The sequence below is a fragment of the Callospermophilus lateralis genome, unplaced genomic scaffold (genome assembly GCF_048772815.1).
Source record: "Callospermophilus lateralis isolate mCalLat2 unplaced genomic scaffold, mCalLat2.hap1 Scaffold_105, whole genome shotgun sequence".
NCBI classification, from domain to species: Eukaryota; Metazoa; Chordata; class Mammalia; order Rodentia; family Sciuridae; genus Callospermophilus; species Callospermophilus lateralis.
The window spans coordinates 1,757,523-1,778,322 of NW_027510702.1; the positions used below are offsets into that span (position 1 = coordinate 1,757,523).

A 20,800-nucleotide genomic window follows, 5' to 3' on the forward strand; every position below is an offset into this window, starting at 1 on the left:
CTAATTGAGCACAAGCAACATCCACATTACCTAAATTCCATTTAAAACATCTTTACAATCTTACAAGGAATCACTAGATATGTAGAGAATAGTAAGTATAGAATAAGTTAGGGGAAAAAGACCAGACGGTTGCAAAGTTTATAGGGATCAGTGAACATCAGGTGGAAAGCGAATCATACTCAGAATAGAGATGGCCAAGAAGAGTCCAGTTGTAAGATCTATACTACAGAAATAAAAGTTTCTCATCTACAATGTCTTGCAATATAATATTTCCTTCCCAGATATGCTTCATAAAACACAAATTATTTTAATTAAAAAAATTCAATTGGTTTACTATTAATCTACCTATTATTGTTTATCTTACTATTTGTTGGCAGTGTGCTATTTCTCTTAATACTTCTGAATGTTTGTTGTTACCTGAATTATTAAAATTTCTGCTATAAGACCCAGGAAACAACCATTCTAATGTCTTACCTTACTTATCAGACTTATACATATGTAGTTGATTTTTTTAAAATATAGGAATGAAGAAAGGGGTGTTATAATACCTGAGGTATTTAGCCTAAGAGCTAAATGTACTGCAAAAACAGGAATCCGGCTGACACATATTCAGAAAAATTAAGAACACTTGGTAAAAGGCAGTTGAAGTTCAGATATAATGTGAGTAAAATAACCATTATAGTTAAATATTGTTCTTACATAGAAACAAGGAAAGATGCTTTTCTTGCCTCCACTAGGTGAACCTGACATAAGAACCAGGTGGAAATGATGGAGTAAACAATTAGAGAACCACTTACCTGAAGACCTATGGGACCAGGAGGTCCAGGGAAACCTCTTGAACCCTCATCACCTTTCTGCCCAAATATCCCCTGCTGTCCTCTGGGACCTGGTTCTCCATCACCTCCCTAGGGAGCAGCAAGGAAAATTATCATGAATTGGAAAACCATTATGATACGAGTCATAAAATGTCTCCATTGCAATTTGTTCAAAGCTGATATATTTGAGAATAACCAAAGTAAAATGTAAACCAAATTCCCACTATTCGCTACAAACATGTCATTGTTCATGTTGCTAACATTTCATGTTTCTGGAGTACTGCTGATTGTGAGTTGATCATATATACGAATGAAGCAAAAGCTTTTTAACAGTGAAAAATGTATTACATATTAAGTTATTTTCAACTAGTTATAGTCTAGGTTGAAAGGAAGTCACGTTTTCTTGTTCTAAGGATAAGCTTGGTTAGCTATGCAATATAATTTAAACATGACTGATATCAAACATACAAATACAACTTATTACCATACAAAAATTAACTGTGAGTCAGTGTCAAACATACAAATAAAACATTACCACACAAAAAAATCATTGGGTTATGTGACATTTCATAAATTTCACGAAGGAGATCTTGGTTGAACAAAATGGAATACTTACAGCAATTCCTGGGGCACCAACTGGTCCTTGAAGACCTGGAGGACCGGGAGGACCCTGAGAGAGATAAAGACCAGTAAATTTAAAACTGTAGCCAGAAAATCCTATATAAAGCAAAACCTTTGCAATAAAAAAGCAAAACCTTTGACGGATCAAGGTCTATTAAACCTCTCTACACCCTTTGGACAAACAGCAACATTACTCAGAAAATTTTCACTTTTAGAACTGTCAACTGCTGCTTATTTTACTCCTTGGAGATCCATAATTTCATATTTGGAGTCAATTTTAAATTGACACTTACTGAAAGCCTTCTCATCTATATGTGGTAGATATGTAAAAAATAGATTTGTACACTAATATACATCAAGTCGAAGGTTCACATTAAAATTTTTTCACAATACCAGATTTCTTTAGTGAAAATGTATGGGTCAGGAATAGTACATGAAAAATTTGTCTATGTAATATCTTCTAACAGAACATGAGAATTCTGAAGATTCCCTAGAGATAGTATGTAATTTAGATACATGAAAATTTCAAACTTCTAATATGAGCACACACACAAACTTGGTGTTATATATCAAGTATATTGGACTCTTTATTTTGAACAATAGATTCCAAAGGCATTATGAGCCTTACTTGCATAGATATATCCTTGTTATCTTATTTTCTTGCATTAAAACTAGTCAGGCTCTATAAAAGATATGAAGGCAATCAAGAGTCATTGAATTCTATTTTATTCTATGGTTACCACCTTTGGGGAAGATAGCTTACAGCAAAGATTCCAAAAATGTTGTCTGCAAACCACTGAGGGTATTTGAGACCATTTGAGTTTTCTTCCAGTTCAAAATTCTTCATATAAAAACACTACTACGATGTTATCTTTTATACAGTCTAGGCATTTGCAGTAATGATGCACTAATGATGATAAAATTGCTGACGACTTTAACAATCATCATGTCAATAGCTACAAATTATAAAAGCAATAACTATATTTTCATAGTCCTGAACTCTGTCATCATAAAATGATGTTTATGTTCTTGATGAAGCATGAATCATCCTTCATTTTATTAAATATTGACTTTCTTTTGTCAGGAATAGCACATAAAAATAGCACATGTCCTTTGATATTCATAGGACCAAACTGAAGGAAAAAGTTCTTTTGTTATATATTGAAGTACAACGCCTCTTTCAAAAAGGCACTTGGACTGTAGTTTGATTTGATGCTGAGGCAGCACTTTTTATATGGAATTCTATTTTTACTTAAAAGACAAGACAAACAGTAAGATTGTAATTATTTAACTTGGGAATTTGGCAGAGATGTGATGAAAATAAAGGAAGTTTGTGAATTAAAAAAGACTGACAATATTTATAAATGCATCAAAGATAACATTGAAATTTTCAAGCAATATTAGAATTCTGAAATCTTATATCTGCCATTGCAGGCCTCTCTGCTGCCCAATCTGAAATCATTTTCTGATATTATTGATATTGAATAAAGTAACGTGTTAATACTTTGAAGATCTTACTTAGTCAACCAATAATTTTCAAATGATCATTGCAGGATGATATAAAATTATATATGAGGAAAAGAGTCATTCAAATGCAAGGTAGACCAATAAAAACGTAATAGCATAAGGAGCTCACTGATTTGACAGCAAATTCCATACCACAATTGACCTTAAGAAAAGTTACGATTTATTAAATGTTGAGGTAGAATCAAAAATACCCCACATCATCTGAAAAAAGATTTCAAAACACTCTTGCCTTTCCAACTTCATATATATGTGAGCCTGGATTTCAACCAAAACAACCTATCATTACAGACTGCAGTGAGAAGCACATTTGAGGATATAGCTTCTTCTATTAATCTAGACCCCCAAAATATGAGGCATCGCTACTCTTTGTACTATATATTTTTTTGGGGGGGGGGATATAGCTATATTTCATTAAAACTGCCTGGGGATTATCATTCTTAGTTTTAATGAATCAATTTGTAAGTATTTAAAATTTCTCAGTTTAATTCATAGTATAATAATCCACATGGAGCACAGCTTTTTGGCATTCTTAAAAAGTGTTTAAATCTACGAGGGTCCTGAGACAAAAATTTTTCAGAACTTCTGGCTTATAGTCAACCAGTCATATTTAATTATAGCTTTAAGGAGGAAATAAAACCTTTCAAACATGGCTTCTGGAAATCACATAAGGTTTTCTAATTAGACAAACTGTATTTACTTATCTTTAAGAAATCTAAACAAAACCTAAGAAAAGGTAATTTACTAAAATAGAACTTTTAATTTATATCCAATAGCAACTGCCTCACACTTAGGCATATGGTTTCCATACACAATTTCCTGTGATACTTGTACAGCATAGATCCAGAATATCAATGTTGCCCATCACTCACTAAGGTTGTGTTCTCCTGATATAGAAATACATGAAGGACTAACGATGGGTTAAATATTGCATTATCTGAAAGCTGCTTCTTGTTTTGATACAAATTATTCTCTTTAGTTAGGACCATTCATCACACTGGATTTTGGTGACTATTCAGTTTAAGAATCAATTCTAAAAAGAAAAAAAAAAACTTTGTTCGAAGTTATGTTTTAATGTATGCAATAACTGAAACATGAAAAGCATCAGGATGATAAATAGGTCACAGGACAGAGTCATGGCTTAATGGAATATAATTTCTAGAATGTTATGTAAACTTCTATACTAGTTGAAAAAATAACAAATGTAGAACATTACTTTGTACTTCCCCACCTTGCCTTCTTATTGCAGAATATGGAACACTTAAAGAAAGAAAAAGAGGAAAATAAGAACTAAATGTCTGTAGATGCTCTTTAAAGAGCATGAATTAATGAATAAATGCAGAGGGAAAGTACATGAGATATTATCACTTACCTTACTTAATCTAAGAAGAAGGGAAATTTTAAAAAATATAATTCAAAATATAAACAGTGAGTAAGAAAAGCCTGAGAGGCAAGAATGAACACACCATTTGGCTACACAAAAGAAATTCTTTCACCAGCTTCAAGATTTGTTAAGAAAAATATTCCAAAATAAGCACTTAGAATATATGGAAACAGATTTATCAATTTATATACAGGTAAAGACCACAGGAATGGTATTTAATTTGGCATATGTTTGCATAGTATTTCCCACATGGAAAAGCAGGCTGGCTATTGCATTACAGTACTCTTTCATTGCTAGAGTGGAGTTTAAAAATAACCTACAAATATCATACTGGACTTAATGACATAAGCAGAAGACCTCACAGAAATGTACAGCATTATGGAATGATATAACACAAAGGTAATAAAGTATTGATATTATAAACATTTGGCTAGGTAAGTAAGTAGTATTATGGGAAACTATCCATGGTAAACAGTAAAAGCTGTTAAATGAATGACGCTGGAAATAAGCAGCTGGAAACTCACGTTTTCTCCTTTGTCCCCCTTGCTGCCTTTCTGTCCTGGTTCACCAATTTCACCCTATATTTGACAGAGTTAAGTGAAAGTTTATTTGTAACATGGTAACTTGCGTTGCATTGTTATCATTATCATTGAATTATTACATTTTATCTTTAACACAATTCCATGTTAGCATTTAACATCACTGTTTTAAGATGTATAATCCTGGGATCTGTGTGTTTAGCTTTGTAGTTTTGACAAACATACAGACAAAAAGTCAGATTAACATGGAGAAATATTGCAACTGGATTTAGAATTTAAAAAATTGATTTTGTCTCAAATATCCCACTGTAAAATGATAATGGGAACACATTGTTGTAGAGACAAATAACCCTACATTAATCAAAAAGTGCTTTTCTCATAGTTTTTCAAATAGTAAGATAATGCACATTTTGAATATGTGCTGTTTCACAAATTTTCTATAGCATTTTAGAATAATATTAGAAAATTTATTAAATTCAAACACAACTTTGCATTTGGAATAAAATGCTTAAAGTCTTTACTTATATATTATATACTTATATTAGTAAGAGAGCATATAATTGTCAATTCAGTATGTAACTCATTCTTAAGTCTTATTATATAATATCTAAGATGCAAGTGCTAAATATATGCAGGTATTTATTTTTATTTTACATTCATTTCAGAAAAATTTTTTAAGATAAATATTAGTTGGCATCTACTATTTTTACTTACTGTCACTTTCCTCTTATTTCATTTTCCTATTTGTATCCCACATACTGTTTTATGGAAGATATACTAGCTTTCAACCTCTAAAATAAAACTTTCCAACATGTGGAAGGTATGGTAAAGTTTGATAAAGATCACCTTCCACCTGTCATCCAATCTTAGACTAATTATAAAACATTTGAGAAAAAAATTAACCTTTCAAACACGTTGTATAAAATATTGGACACTGACCTTGTCTCCATCTTCACCAGGGGAGCCAGCAGGACCAGCAGGTCCTGGGAGACCCACGGGGCCCTGTACTCCATCTCTCCCTGCAGGGCCTTGGGGACCTTTTTCTCCCTGTATTGAAAAATCAAACAGATCATTAATTTGTTGTTAACAAACCTAACAACTAGCTTTATGCTACAATTTTTAAGTGCAGCTACAATTTATATATATATATAATCTAGATATAACCTAGTTCCTATACTTGACAAGGAAATTGTTTAATGTTTCTAAGGAAAAAAAAAATTCAAGCAGCAAATGATAACATACATAAAAGATCCCTATATCATTTTATGACTAAGTCTTTTAAATTATTTATGAATCTAAGCAATGGTCCACAGAAGTAATTATGATTCAACTGAGAAATTTTTCTCTCAGACACATAGGTTCTAAGTAAGTACTGGCAAGTAGGATCCGATGCCTGATGTTTGTGAAAACTTGCTGAACCTCAACTCCTCTTTAGTGTCACTGAAGTAGCTATACAGAAGATATAAGGCTTTAAAAAAAATCATAAAATCCACTTCCTTCTATGTCCAACTTCACAATAGGCTTTAGATGTAACTCTTTCCTATTTTAACACACCTGTCATGGATTTTCTGGATTTTGGTATTTTAATTCATTGCTACTTTTCCTAATTCAAAACGACAAGGGTGTTAGTTTTTCCTATTTTTATTTTTGTTTGTTTTTGACAGGGGCATTTATTTACATACAATGTGTAATTTAAAAAAAATTCTTAATAATAAAACCTACCTCTGCTTTCCAGAAAACATCCTTTCAGAATTTAAAATATTTTACTTCCTAAGAGTCAAACTTTCATAGGTTTTGAATAACACTGTATTCTCAATTGTATTCAGTGATTCCCTTTTCTTTTTTTATACCAGCTGGCCATCTACAGGTTATTAGGTCCAGCCTTCACATTGCCCACCTCTCCAAACTTCCCCCACCATCCATCTCTTGCCCTTTATACTGACTTTTATCTGCTTTGTCTCCCAGTTAGTCCCACCCAGTGCTGGGGATCAAACTTGGTGCCTTGCATGTTAGCAAACACTATACCATTGAGCTGTACTACCAGCCCTCCTAGTTATCTATTCTCCATTTTATCTCTGTCACTGACTCTTGAATTCTAAGTACCAATGTCCTTGGTCTAAATTACTGAAATAACTCACTGCTTTCCCCTACATTCATTTTTACTTCCATTCAAACCATGCTCTACATTGTAACCAGAGAATCAGATCATATTACATAATTTCTTAGGTCAATTACTTGTTGCTGTTCCTAAGAGAAAGACCAAGCTTACTGGTGGCTTCTACTTCTGATGCAACCATATCTAATTAATTAATTAATGCCAACCTAAATAAAATAACTATTAAACAAAGGTAACTTGTTGATACTTTTTAAATATGTTTTTGTTTTCAAAATGTGTGACAAACTTATTATAGAACATACTTCTCACATCATTCTGAAGACTTTTTTTAAAAAAATCCCTCAATAATATATTATAGTTCAAACCTATCTATACTCATAAAATGTGCTGTGTTGCTTTTACTAAACTTCACTACTTCACACTCAAAAGCCAAGTTAGATATTTCCTTTTAATTTGGATTCCCCTGCTAACTTTAACTCGTAAAGTTAATTGTTTTGTACAAGGGCAACTGCAAATTAAGATGAATTAATCCTCATCTGCCTTCATGATAGCACATGTAATTTCCAGCCTGGAGTCACTTGGTATCTATTTCTTCTGTTCCTGGTCTGTGTGAAGTTGAGAAAAATCCTTCCGCAATCTATGGCACTCTAAATTTAGATTTTCCACTCACAGTTCCTCATAATGACATCACTTCTCCTCCTTATGCATCTCTTAGACTGACACCTACACAACTACTTGATCATCCATTTATCCTTAAGAGTCAGTATTTATTTCACCACTAATACCCCTCTGGTTACATTAAATACTAAATCTTACCTTAAAAACCGACAGTGAGTTGCACTCCTTCAGGCCCTGTAATTGGCCTGGTCTTATATTTAACCTATATGCACATCCTCAACTTTAATCACAATTTGAAAAATCCATCTCTACTTACTCAAATGTTAATTTATGTATGTATTTTGAGATCATTATTTCATTCTGCTCTATAAAAGTTCTGGTGTAAATAATGATGATTATTTACTAAAAACATATCAATTTCTGGAAAATGCTTTAAAACAATAATTTCACCTAATCCTCACAAAATACTGTGATTATCTTCTTTTCAGAAATGAGGAAACAGTGTTAGATAGTAGCTAGCAATGAGCAGTGAAATGCAGGCAAGGTCACAAGTGTTCTTTAAATTACGTTAGGGTTTTTTAAACTGCTTCCAAATTAGAGAAGAAAGCAAAGTTAATTCATTAAAAAAAAATAAGCAAAAACAAAGGACCTAATGGGAAAATACATCAAAACATATGGATTAATGGGACTAACTCTTGACAGACTCCATTGATATTGATGTGAAGCTAGGAATTATGGCTCTAAGTGTCTTTAACTCTCTGCAAGGAATATTCTTTTAACAGTGAAGACACAATAAGGTAACTTCTGACCAGCTATTGACCCCAGTGCCCACATTAACATGGGATTGACTTGTAGATGAAGCCCCCCTAAATAGGATGGCCACCATGACAGTTCCGGAGAAAACCAACTAAGGTCACAAACTCCACCTCCCAATGTGAAGGAGGGATTGAATGCCTGATTAGCAAAGAGTAGAGAAGGTGGTCCCCAGTTATCCTGGTAAACATCTATCAGTAATAAACTTGGAGACAAGGTTGTCTCCATTGTCATTCTCTGCTTGAAAACAGCCTACTCTCTCTTTTGAGAGTGCTCTCTGCTTTTAAGCCTCACTATGCTTCTACTTTACTTTCACATATAATAAATTTCTCTTGATGATTTTTGGTGTCCGACTTTAAATTTTCTTTCATTGGAACACAAGAACCAAGGTTTGGAGTTTCAGCTCTTTGATTTCCTGTGGCCAAGAAGTTCTAATGTTAGGCAGAAATCATGAATTAAATAAATGATAGAGATGAATGCACATCCCAGTTCTGATCAGCTTTAGGCTGGTAGTCTTTTTCTGTTCTGACTTCTTCAATTTCCTAAATTTTAAGTTGACTCTTTTCTTATTACTAGTGAAGGAGGTAAATGTGTGTACAAAACAATAACAAGAGGAGGCAATGCATTCAGTCCTACTAATACTTCTATTTGCTGCTCACCCTACATATTGCTACATAGCTTTCTTGAGGTGATCCACATGCACTGACTCCAAGTCTCTTGAATCCACTTTCTCCTTGAACTCCACCGCATTTACAATAAGGTCATAATGTCCAATGGGTCAAATCCCAGTACCTCTGTTTGCTCTTTTTATTTTCAGTATTCTTTACCTTTTAAAGCACTGAACAAAAAGAAACTCTTCTCTCAGGGCCTATTTGATGGCATGCCTCTGGAGATATGTATACACACATTTTTTTTTCTTATCACTCATGGATGTTTTACTCTATCTCTTACTGAATCCTTTTACAACTAACATCCATTATTATTCTCCATAGAATGAATTCTCTGTTATTCTCTCTTAACATTGCCTCATAAGGTAATCTAATATTATGGTTTTAAATATTGCTCTTATTCTAAATGGGTCATAGATTTACAGTCCTGGCCCTTACCCTTTTCTCTGCAATTTCATATATATATATATGCTTGATACTGTAATAAGTACTTGGAGCAATTTTTTCCAAAACTTCTAACTCCGAGGATATAATTCATTTATTGTTAATGCAGTAACTTCACTGTGTTTTAAATTTAGCTTCCCTTTATTTCTACAGCTGGTTTTCGCGAAGACAAACAATTCAGTTTCCTATCTGTATTCTTATGTGTAATAACCTCCCAATGCAGTTATAGGTCTAAGGATCAGTATCCCTATCAAAATATTTCTACCAATGCAGTAAGTTGAAAGAGGTTTTTAGCACCATTCTCTAGCCCACCTGAGTGAGTTTCTAATCTGATAATTAAGGGATACTGATTGGGACATAGTTATTACCAAGTGGGTCATGTGGATATGCATGGCTCTTGTTTTCCACTTCTTCCTTTCCAAGATGCTGGGTGAGTGGGAATGTGCTTGACTTCTATATCACCCATGTTGTCATTTTGTCATGAAAGTCTACACCTACTGATAATTACATAACATTTTTATAACAAAAGTCACTGAGTGGTAGTTAAAAAACAAAACTTATATTTGGAAAAAGGAAGGAATATAAGGGATGCATTTAACCTTTTGGTCAATATTTCCAACATTTTTTACTAGTTTTTTGCATGTTTGCATGAATATTTATGGGTCCTTTTACCTAACATTTTGGAATTACTTTCTGTTACTATCCCTAAACAGACACCTCCCTGAAAAAAAAAAAATACTACCTAACACAGTGTCTAGTGGTTAGTTTTTCTCAATAGGTATTTGTTGAATAAAAGAAAATGGAATGAACATCCCAAAGCTGCATTCTTTACTGTATTATGCCAAGATATGTGTGACCTAGATTTCTCAATGAACTTTTATCAAAGGGCTTGAATCTGTTTCTTTTTTTATCTCCTCCATGCAGAGACAATTCTAAAATGTAAGGCTTAAAGAAAATTTCTCAGCATATATTAGAAAAGCTTTTTCTGCCACCCCATAATTCTAAACACAGGTGTTATTAAATGTTTCTGTTTTTTATTATTCTGGATTACAGGGATCAAAATAAAAAAGGAAGGAAGAAACGAATGAATGAATAAATGAATGGATGAAAGAAAATAAAGAATGAAAAGGAAATAAGAGGAAAGCAAAGCAAAAGAGAAAGGGAAAAAAAACTGCTTTATTTTGAAACTGCTATGATTCAAATGTTTGCCAATAAAGCATGTGATGGAAAGCTGATCCTAGTGCCACCATGTTGAAAGGTAGGGCCCAACAAGAGATAATTGTGTCATAAGGGTGGAGTGAAGGAGTCAATGTTGTCACAGGGGAGGATTCATTATCACAGGGTTAGGTTTACTATAAAAGGGAGTTCAGTCCCCCTTTACTCTCTGTCAAACTCTCTTTGTTGTGTGATGATGTAGGATGGATGCTCTTGTGAAATGTGGCCCCTTGATCTTGCGCTTCCCAGCCTGTAGAACCATGAAGCTATCCAAATTCTGTTCATTATGAACTCCCCAGTCTGTGATATTATCTTACAGCAGCACCTAGTCAGAAACTCTGAATGATATCACAGAGTAATGAGAGAAAATATGTGGACAATAAATGCAATATATTTGCTAGAGCTGAGGATTAACTATAATTGAATTGTGGATGTCGAGACTTACAGGCATACAAATGCATTAAACTTATATTTTGAGAGATCTTAGCCAGCACCTTCATCTACATTTACTGAAATAGGCTGTATTTTAATCTTGAAAATGAGAATGCTCTTTCAAAAAAAATATGATTAAATCAAAAGCTGGAAAAAAGTAAAGTAGAAATTAAAAAAAAACATAAATTAAATCACAAGTCCTTCATCACTAAAATATCAAATTTTAAAACCATAAATATACCCTGAATAATTGGTCAGAGTTCTCGTATCTCACTCAGTTGAGATCAAAACTCAAATTACAAATATACAGCCACTTTCTATGGGATTCATTTATGGATTATAGAAATGACTGAAACTGAAGTTGTATCATAACAGGTGTGAAAAGTTCACACTTTTCTAATAAAAAGCAGCAAGGTTTAGTTTTAATCAAAACTCCCAATTTTGTTTTTAAAAAGGAGCGAAATGAGAAGATTTTTACTTAATAATATCCAACTCACTCACAGATATTAGGGTTTCATAAAGTGTGGGAAAATGTCACCTCATTTAATTGAATTTGAAATTTCCTCTATTATAAATATAAAAGGAGGTGTCTTGATATGCCAGGCACATATACAGGAAGAGTACAGTCAGGTAGAAAGAGCTAATATTCTTGAATAAAAAGTAATAACTTGTGCAAGGTAGTATTTTAATGTATTTTTTCCTCAACATTACTTACAGGAGCACCCTTTTCTCCAGCTGGACCAGGGGGCCCGTGGGGTCCCAGACACCCTGGCAAACCAATTGGGCCAGCAGTACCGGCTGATCCACGTTCTCCTGGTGAGCCCTAGAACAGAGGAAAATAATTATTTTGTTATTAATGGAAATAAAAATATTACTGCCTTAAGTCACTTAGGTAACAATGGCATTTTACAGTCCAGTAAAAAATATAAAAAGAACTTTTAGAAAATTTTAAGATCTCAAATATGAACAGCTGAATCCACTATTCAGGAGACTAATTTCTTGTTCCAATATTCAGTTGTTGACTTTAGGAAAGACTAATGAGATAAACAACCACTTCAAAATTATATATGTATTCACTGTTTTATGGATGTTAGCTTTTTAAATTTGTGTTTGCAATTGTGTACAATGCTCTATAAAATATCTATCCAATCTAATCTCTCATAAGCTTTCTTTGTGTATATTATAAAAAATTGGCAGAATCCACTCCTTACACTATTATTTCTTGAAGTGATTTTAGAATTTCACTCCAAACTTGCTAAATTAGAATTTCTAATTCTAAAAATTGCCTTCAAAAAATGTCATAAAATATTTTCAAGTACAACTTTTACATAGAAAAGTTTGATAATCACTATACCAAAGTTTACAATTTTTTCCTGGAGAAGAAGGCCTTAAACTTATTATAGAATTCTCTAGAAAACATTGGGTCTTATTAATTCACATCTGATTAGGTTTGTGAAACTGACTAAGAAAGATACCACATTTTTTAAAACTAATTTGCTTTGAAAAATATCTCATATGTAAAATTTTTTAAAAATAACCTTATAGTTTTCATATTCTGTTTCAACAATTTATGAAAAAATTAAGTAGTGAAGGATAAAAGAAATTTAAAAATATTTACTAAGTTATGTAAAGCTTAAGTATTATATACTTTCTATTTTTATTTTTATTTAATATAAATAGTATTTTACCTTTGGATGAGATTCTTAGATGGGTGATTGTTATAATTTATCATCTTATTTTATAATTGAATAAAATGGGGAAATGGGCTCATTCGTTCCATGAGATAATATAGTACCTTTACCTAATAATTAGTATCTTTTTATAATTTCATTTTAAAATTCATAATCAATTATTTATAAAACCTGAAAAAACATTATTTAACACTTATTTGTTAGTGCTATACTTCCCCTACTGTGGAAATCATTCTATTATATAAATTTGAATTACTGAATTTATTCTAATTTATATTTTATTATATAAGTAATTAATTACAGATGGCAATAACGAAAATAGTAACCAATGATTCATATTTCCATATGCTTTAAAATTTACAAATTATTTTGTTTCACTTTGTCATTTTATTCTCTCCAAAATCTGAGGGAACTGATCCTGCAATGGCAGCATCTGAGCTTTAAAGATGAAGAACCTGAGGCTCCAAGAGTTCCTCATGATTACATAGTTGTTGAGGGAACTCCGACATTGGACTCTGTTCAGTGCTCTCTCCATAGGACCCCCCCACACACACACACTGCTGCTCTCTGATGAGGACATCAATAATTTCCAAGGACCATTATTGGGGAATGTCCTTAAATTCAGCACCCACTCAATTTCACCAAGTCCTCATTGATTACAAAAAGATTACAAGTAAATTTACTTCTTAATTTCCTGACTTTATTTTTCTAAATAAATTCACAAGCTACATACAGTACTTTTATCTAGCCAGTTGTCTGAATATAACAATTAAATAAAATAAATGAAAGGGATACAGATTTATAGGAGATAGAGTAATCCATGAAATATTATTTTCTCTCATTTCTGTTGATTTATGACTAATTGAACCACTATCATTACTATGGAGTAACTTAAACACGGGGATGCAGAAATAATTGGAGAAACTTTGCAAACTATGGTTAAAGAAATTATGAAATTGATGTGGACTTAAATAAATAATGACATTTCTGAGCTCTAAGTACATGTACAAAGACAAATCTAGAAAATAGTCTTCATATTGCATAATAATGAAAAAATTGTGTAAATAGTACATATTTACCAATCAAGTATCCCAAATACTAAAAATGCATACACAGTTACAAGGTAAAACATAAGTTAGCATTTTTCAAGTAATAAACTTCTGAAGTGCTATCAATCTATATTATTTTAATTTCATAATAATAAAATAATTTTTTGTAGAAGTGGCTTATCTGTTAAGTCAAGTGGCACAGTTCTGATGAGTGACTGCAGAGGCCAGTGCAGAAGAGAAATAATGATGGCAGAGTCTTTGGAGTGTTTCAGTGTCAAGAAGTGCACCTCTAAATGAAAAATAGCTCAAAGATATGCTGCTAATTATTAGAGGGGAAACCAAACAGAGAGAGGGAAAAGGGAGGAATTGGGAGGAGCAGTGAGATGCACAGATATTCCCTGAATTAATAAAATGAGAGAAAGGTTTCAGTAATAAAAATACTCCTTTGTTGGTAATATACTCCTTTGTTGGTAATAGAAATACATCAACAAAATACAATATATAATGCAACAAGGGTTATTCTGTTTCATTCAGGTTACAATTGACAACCCCTTAAGATAAATTCTCACTATCATAAAAACTGATCAATGTACCTACAAGGTATGACATCTTTTATTTTAATATTCCACTTGTAAACCTCAGGAAAGGATTAACACCCATTGTTTTTTCAAAGAGAAAATATGCATCCTATATAAGTGATGAGATATTTTATTTGTAATTGATTATAGAAAAAGAGATGCAGTTCTGATAAATCAAGGCATAAAATCATTAGGTTTTTAATCCTGTCTAAACCCCAATGTTGAAAGTCTACCCAAGTAATCCAATAAATATTATTTTCTCTCATTTCTGTTGTTTTATGGTATCACCACAGGCTATGGGGGTGGACAACTGTGAGAATGGAAAGATAAAGAGGATTACTAGAAAGAAGATGATTGTGTAAAGAAAATTTGCTATTTTCTGATTTTCAAGCCTAAAATGTAACAATAACTGTGCAAAGTACTTTTCATATGTAAGGTATTTTAGCATACCACAGTGAATCTCATCACCATGTACATCCACAAGACACTAAGTAAGTAGCAGAAAGACCAGTAGAGGGAAGGGAACAGGGGAGGAAGGAGGAAAGTGAAAGAGGAAGTATTAGGGACTGAATTAGAGTGAATTATATCTCATGCTTTTATAATTATGTCAACATGAATCCTATTGTCATGTATAATTCAAAATAACCTACTAAGGACTTTATAAATGGGGAGCATTTTTTTCCCTGATTCTCTTTGTACCCATATAACCCGTACGTATTGTGTTAAATTTTGATAAGTAGAAGAAATAGAGCCATTTAAGGCCACTTCTTCCTTAAAGTTCAAATTGGTTATAAACACTTTCAATGGATAAAAGTGCTTTCCTTTACCCAAATAGTTCTTCTCCATTTTCAAGACCACCAAGGAACTATTTTCAGCTTGGCTAACTACTCAACAAACCTTTTACCTAAGACAACATGAGGCTCTTTTATCACATTGCTGCCCTGATCTGAAAAATTAAATCTTTCTCTTATTGATGTTGAGTTTAAAATTACTTGAGTAAATACACCTTCTTCAGAGTATATTCATCCTGATCTTTCCATAAAAACATTCATACACAAATACTTAAGAGTGTTTTTACTTTATGTTTTAGAATTCCAGGTGAAAAGTATTTTTTTCTAGTATTACACATCTCACTGTTACTTACACAGTATGTCCAATTTATCTCTGAATATTTGGTTACACTATCTCCTGATGTGAGAAGTCTTGGTATTTTCCTTTACTATCAAAAAAATTCCAGCCATTCTTTAGTCACAAGTAAAAAACCTTTTAACCAAAAAACAGTATTTCCCTAAGAATTAGAAGAGAAAAATACTTTTAAGTATTCCTTACATATAGTATTTCAGTTTTGCTACAATTATTTTCTAAATAAATCAGCATAGCACTCGACACTAAATTTCCTTTTAAAAAATATCCCCACTCTCTTCTTTGATATTACCAAAAAGTAAAATATGTACTATGTACATTAAATAATAGAAACAATAGCAATAAATATGGAACATAATTAAATCAGTGATATGCATTTATATTTTTATAAAAGCTCACCTGCTAGATTTTTTTAAAAAGCTCTCTTGCTAATCAACAGAAATTTAAAAACTTGCAGAATAACAGAGTTGATTGTGTGTTTTCCCTAAAAAGATGTGGTACTGGAATTAAAAGAAATACATGCTGCCTTAACTTGATGCATTATGATTGATATGTCACAAGGAAATAATTTATGGCTCTTTCTTTAAAAAAGAATGCATATTAAATTAACAATGAGGTATCTTTAATATTTAAGGTTAATCAAGCTATTTCAAATAATTGTATTAATGTGTCTCAAGTATAGTTGAAATGCCGATTTGAATCTATGCAAGTTTGTATAGTTTGTAGATATTTTATGCTTTTATTACAAAGCATAACTATTTTAATTTCTCCCTTGAAGCATTCATAAGATTAAATTTCAGATTACCATCTTTCTGTGAAACCTGCATTAAAATTAATAACAAAAATATATTACCTCTTTGTGGTTAAAATATTGTTCATGATCTTGTCACAGCTCATAAACTTTGAAACAAATGATGAAAACAAGAAGAGACTTTTAAAATGTATATTTGTGACCCAAAGTACAATTTCAATTTCCTTTCCTACTAGTTATTTCAAATATTCTATAAGCCTAGATATTTGTAATAACAGCATGCTCTGCAGTGATTTTATTTTATACATAAATAAATGAAAAGTGAAAATCTCTGATGGTACCTACTGATTAAGCAAGTGATACATAGAAAATTTGCAAATCTTAAATATTCACAAGCCAACTTTAAAAGAATAAGACTTATGAATCCTTTAATCTCAATTGAACCACTGAAGAAGTTCTGTCTCTTTTTATAAATTGAAGTTTAAATCCAATATTAAAAGAGGGTCCAGTTTACATATTCAATAAAAAACATACTGAGGATCCACTCTCTAGTGACACTTACTGGAGATACAAAATATATTACAATAGGTACCACCAGCCCTTGAGAAACCTGCACTGTAAATGAATTATGTTTCATAAAGAGTAGACATGTATAATGATAAAATTTTTGCATTGCTGTACAGTTATAAGAAGCCTTACAACTGTGCAATAAATGAAAAATTATGTCTAAGATGTATATTTAGATTTAAATACAGGTTAAAGTCACAATGATCAGAACCACAAAGGTAGAAATTTCTGCGTATTTCTGTCAATGATTCCAGCACTTGGAGTAGAGCACTTGGAATACAGCAGGCCCTAAGTAAGTGTATCAATTGAATGTGCAATCTTTTCTGTTCCAGAGTCAGAGCACATACTTTCTGATCTTGAGCAAATTCTCTAAAAGTCATTTGCTAACCAATAAATTAGGGACACATCCTATCATGAGGCTTGTGTGATATTTAATATGTTGATAACACCTGAAATTCTTTGAACAATTCTTGTCTTAAAGTATGAATGCAACAGATGTTGGAAAACTATACATAAGCATCTATATATTTTTAAATAATTATATAATCTCAAATAATTGTATATGTAAAATTTTATAGAAGAGATAACTAAGATCCAAGAAATAATATGGTATTGTTAAAGTAAGGTGGGGGAGGAAGAACTTTCTCCACACAGCATTAAACTGTTTTTGTGTTTGCCCCTAGAGCGATAATGATTATTTTATATATTAAAAGTATTGAACTGGAAAGAATTTTCAAGAAAGGTTAAAATCTAGAGAAATATCAGTTTCCTAATTTGTGATATAAATACCAATGGACACATGACAATTTAAAAGTTCTATTTACATGACCTTGCTAAGGTCTAAATATCTGCACTATTTTTATGATGTGGCATTTTCATACAGGAGCTAATAGGAAATATGTAAGATATACAAGTGAAGAGATCTACTGCCCAGCATGAGGACTCAAGTTAATAAAAGGGCACTGTACTATGCATTGAGGATGAATAAGTAGATTTCAGCTGCTCTTGTCATAAAAAAGTAACTGTGATAGAAAGTTACTGGATTTATTATAGTAATAATTTCACTATTTAAATGTATCCCATAACATCATGTTGTAAACCTGAAATATATTTTCAAAAACCTTTTGTAAAGGCAATAATTTAATATGTATTGAATTACACATATTATAATGACAGTATCATTATATTTGAGTACTCAATAATAACCACTATGGAAAACTTAGGATTTTTTTTCTCATTTTCAAATAAAAATTGATCATGCTTTCAAAAAAGAGGAATTTAAATATCTATATTTAGTTCCTTTTTTAAGTAGATTGTTAGTTTTAGCTCCTTCTGCAACCTCCTCTCTAAATTTTCAGTCTTTTCTTCCTCACAATGACAACAAAACAAGCAACAATAACATCATTCTACATTCTTGGGGCAGTGAAAACAGGGGCTGTTTTTCAAATGCTTATAGCATAGATATTTTATCAGTTATTTTATATGTGTATTTCATATTCTGAGGAGCATCTGTAAAGTAAATGAAACTGATAAACAGACAAATGATCTCATTAGCATTCACTTAGCATGTATCTACTATGGGGAGAATAGAAGCATAAACATAAGATGCTTCTATAAGAGGTTCTTGTAATACAGAGCTATTCAAGTAGGTCAATTTAAAGGCCAAATTGACCTTCAAGGCAAGACTAGTATGATATAATTCTACTCTTCAAATGATATATTTTAGATCACACAGGCCAAAAATTTAGATGAGATATCAAACATTATTAGAAATTAAAGCATAAATTCTGAATGGTCAAAGTCATGCAGTTATGCAACCTTTGGTCATTGGTCTCCAACCCTGTCTCTACCTGTCTCTCATCCCTAGCTGAATGTGAGAATGGCTTACTGAGATCAACCTGGGCCACAATGTTATGGCCACAAGAGGGTATGCTTTATCATAAAAAGTACCATATATGACCCAATAAGCCAGCAGGTGCCATCCTTCTGAAACCTTGTCTATTCCCTTGTCAGTGCAAAGAAGATTCCCAGGAACAGGATGCAGGGGGGAAAAATGAAAAGAAATAGTAATTATGAAAGGAAATAAATGTAAGCTCTTAAAGAAGAGAAGACACCAAGATGAAATAATAGCATATGAAGAGTATAACAGATTTAGAATCTTCGGGGGGAAACCATGAAAGAGAAGTTATAGGAAATGGCTATCACAGTATTTCAGTTGAGAAATACTGAACACTTACCCTTTAGCAGCTATTTGACTGTTTAATATATTCTCCCCATATTGAATCCTAACACTCCCAGGAGAAGGAAAGAAATATAAAGATAAAAGGCTTTACCAACCACCCTATCATATTTGTTTTAGTCATATTTTTAAAGAAAAAAACTGTTGTAAAGAGATGATTTCATATCATAAGATACAGAGAAAACATTACTTAGGGAAAACGTTCTCCTGATTTTCCTTTAGGAAAATAGAGGGGGTAAGTTAAAGCTGAGAATTTGTACATGTCATATCTGCACATATGGCATGTTTATATATATACAAAACATTTACCCAGTTTATCTTCAATATGCAGGAAAGTGCTGCACTGCCTGCCTCTCTCATTCTTCACTCCTTGGTGCTTTTTGTTTCTTGTGTGTAACAAGTCACCTACTACGTGCTTAAACTCCTGTGATCAGTAGTCCTGCCTAGGCTATGACCAGTTCTTGGATACAACATCATGCATATAGTGAGCACTTGATTTTGACTTGACTTAAAAAGAACAAAGTAACAGAACTCTGTTGGTAATTTTTTTTAAGTGCAAGAACTATGAACTGTTTCTCAATATACATTTACTCCTAGTAGCAAAATCTTTTAGAAAATCATAGTCTTAAAATACCTGTTCTTTCCTAACAGGACCAAAACAGCAATGAGAACTTCAAGACTAAATTCAGCACACACAAGAATTATTTTTCATAGATAAAACTGTTTTTTATTATTTATAGCTCCAATTCCAACATAATTCTTTTAGACAAAAAGCATTATTTTCAATTTTGTCTCTCTGGCCTTTTAGTTTATCACTTAATACTTATTATTTTTTTTTTCTTATCTGTCATCCTCAGTAAAACATAAGTTCTTTGTAGGAAAAGTCTGTATAACTTCATCTTAATAGATGGTATATTCAGATATATTGTCATTCCAAAAGAAAAAAATTATAGTAGTTTACAGAGAATACATAATATATAAGAGAATATAAGTAAAAAACAGGTAAGCATGAAAGACAGGTAAGCAAATAACATTTTATTGGCTTTATATGAAGCTAAAAATATTAACAATCTAAACATGCCTACAGACAAGCGATTTTCCCTCTGTAGGCCATGATCCATTGATGAGTTATAAAGTCAATTTAATGGATCTTATCCAGAAGTTAAAAAATAATAAAAATAAAACATAATAAATAATATTAAAATATGTACACAATTTGTACTTTTTATAATAAGTATTTCAAAAGATTAGAAAAATGATAATAAGGCATCATCTTCCCTATTGAGATTTAATTTTGACTCCATGATTTTTGCAAGCCAAAGGAAGAAGGAAATTCTGCATTTCACAATTCATAACAACTGAAAGAAAAATAGTTATACAAGAAACCACACAAAAATAAAATAATTCTATAAAAGCAGACTTAAAATGAATACTTTTAAAGTTATGATTATCAAGAGATTTCTTCTGAGGATATTTACAGATAGGATCCTGTCTAAAGCAATCTCCCATATTCTCAAGCATATTCTTTAGACATGTCTTTAGGCATGTCTTTATGCTTCACCTTCTTTCTGAACACAAGACGATGGCATTCCA

At 31.9% G+C, this 20,800-nt stretch overlaps 1 protein-coding gene across 1 annotated transcript in view; it reads right to left on the reverse strand.

Annotated features, from left to right (window-relative positions):
• Nucleotides 1-20,800, reverse strand: part of LOC143640001 (uncharacterized) — a 141,157-nt gene that overhangs the window by 45,757 nt on the left and 74,600 nt on the right. Inside the window, 5 exon segments of the mRNA XM_077107990.1 lie at nt 798-905; nt 1,432-1,485; nt 4,869-4,922; nt 5,823-5,930; nt 11,905-12,012. Coding sequence (XP_076964105.1) covers nt 798-905; nt 1,432-1,485; nt 4,869-4,922; nt 5,823-5,930; nt 11,905-12,012 — 432 coding nt within the window.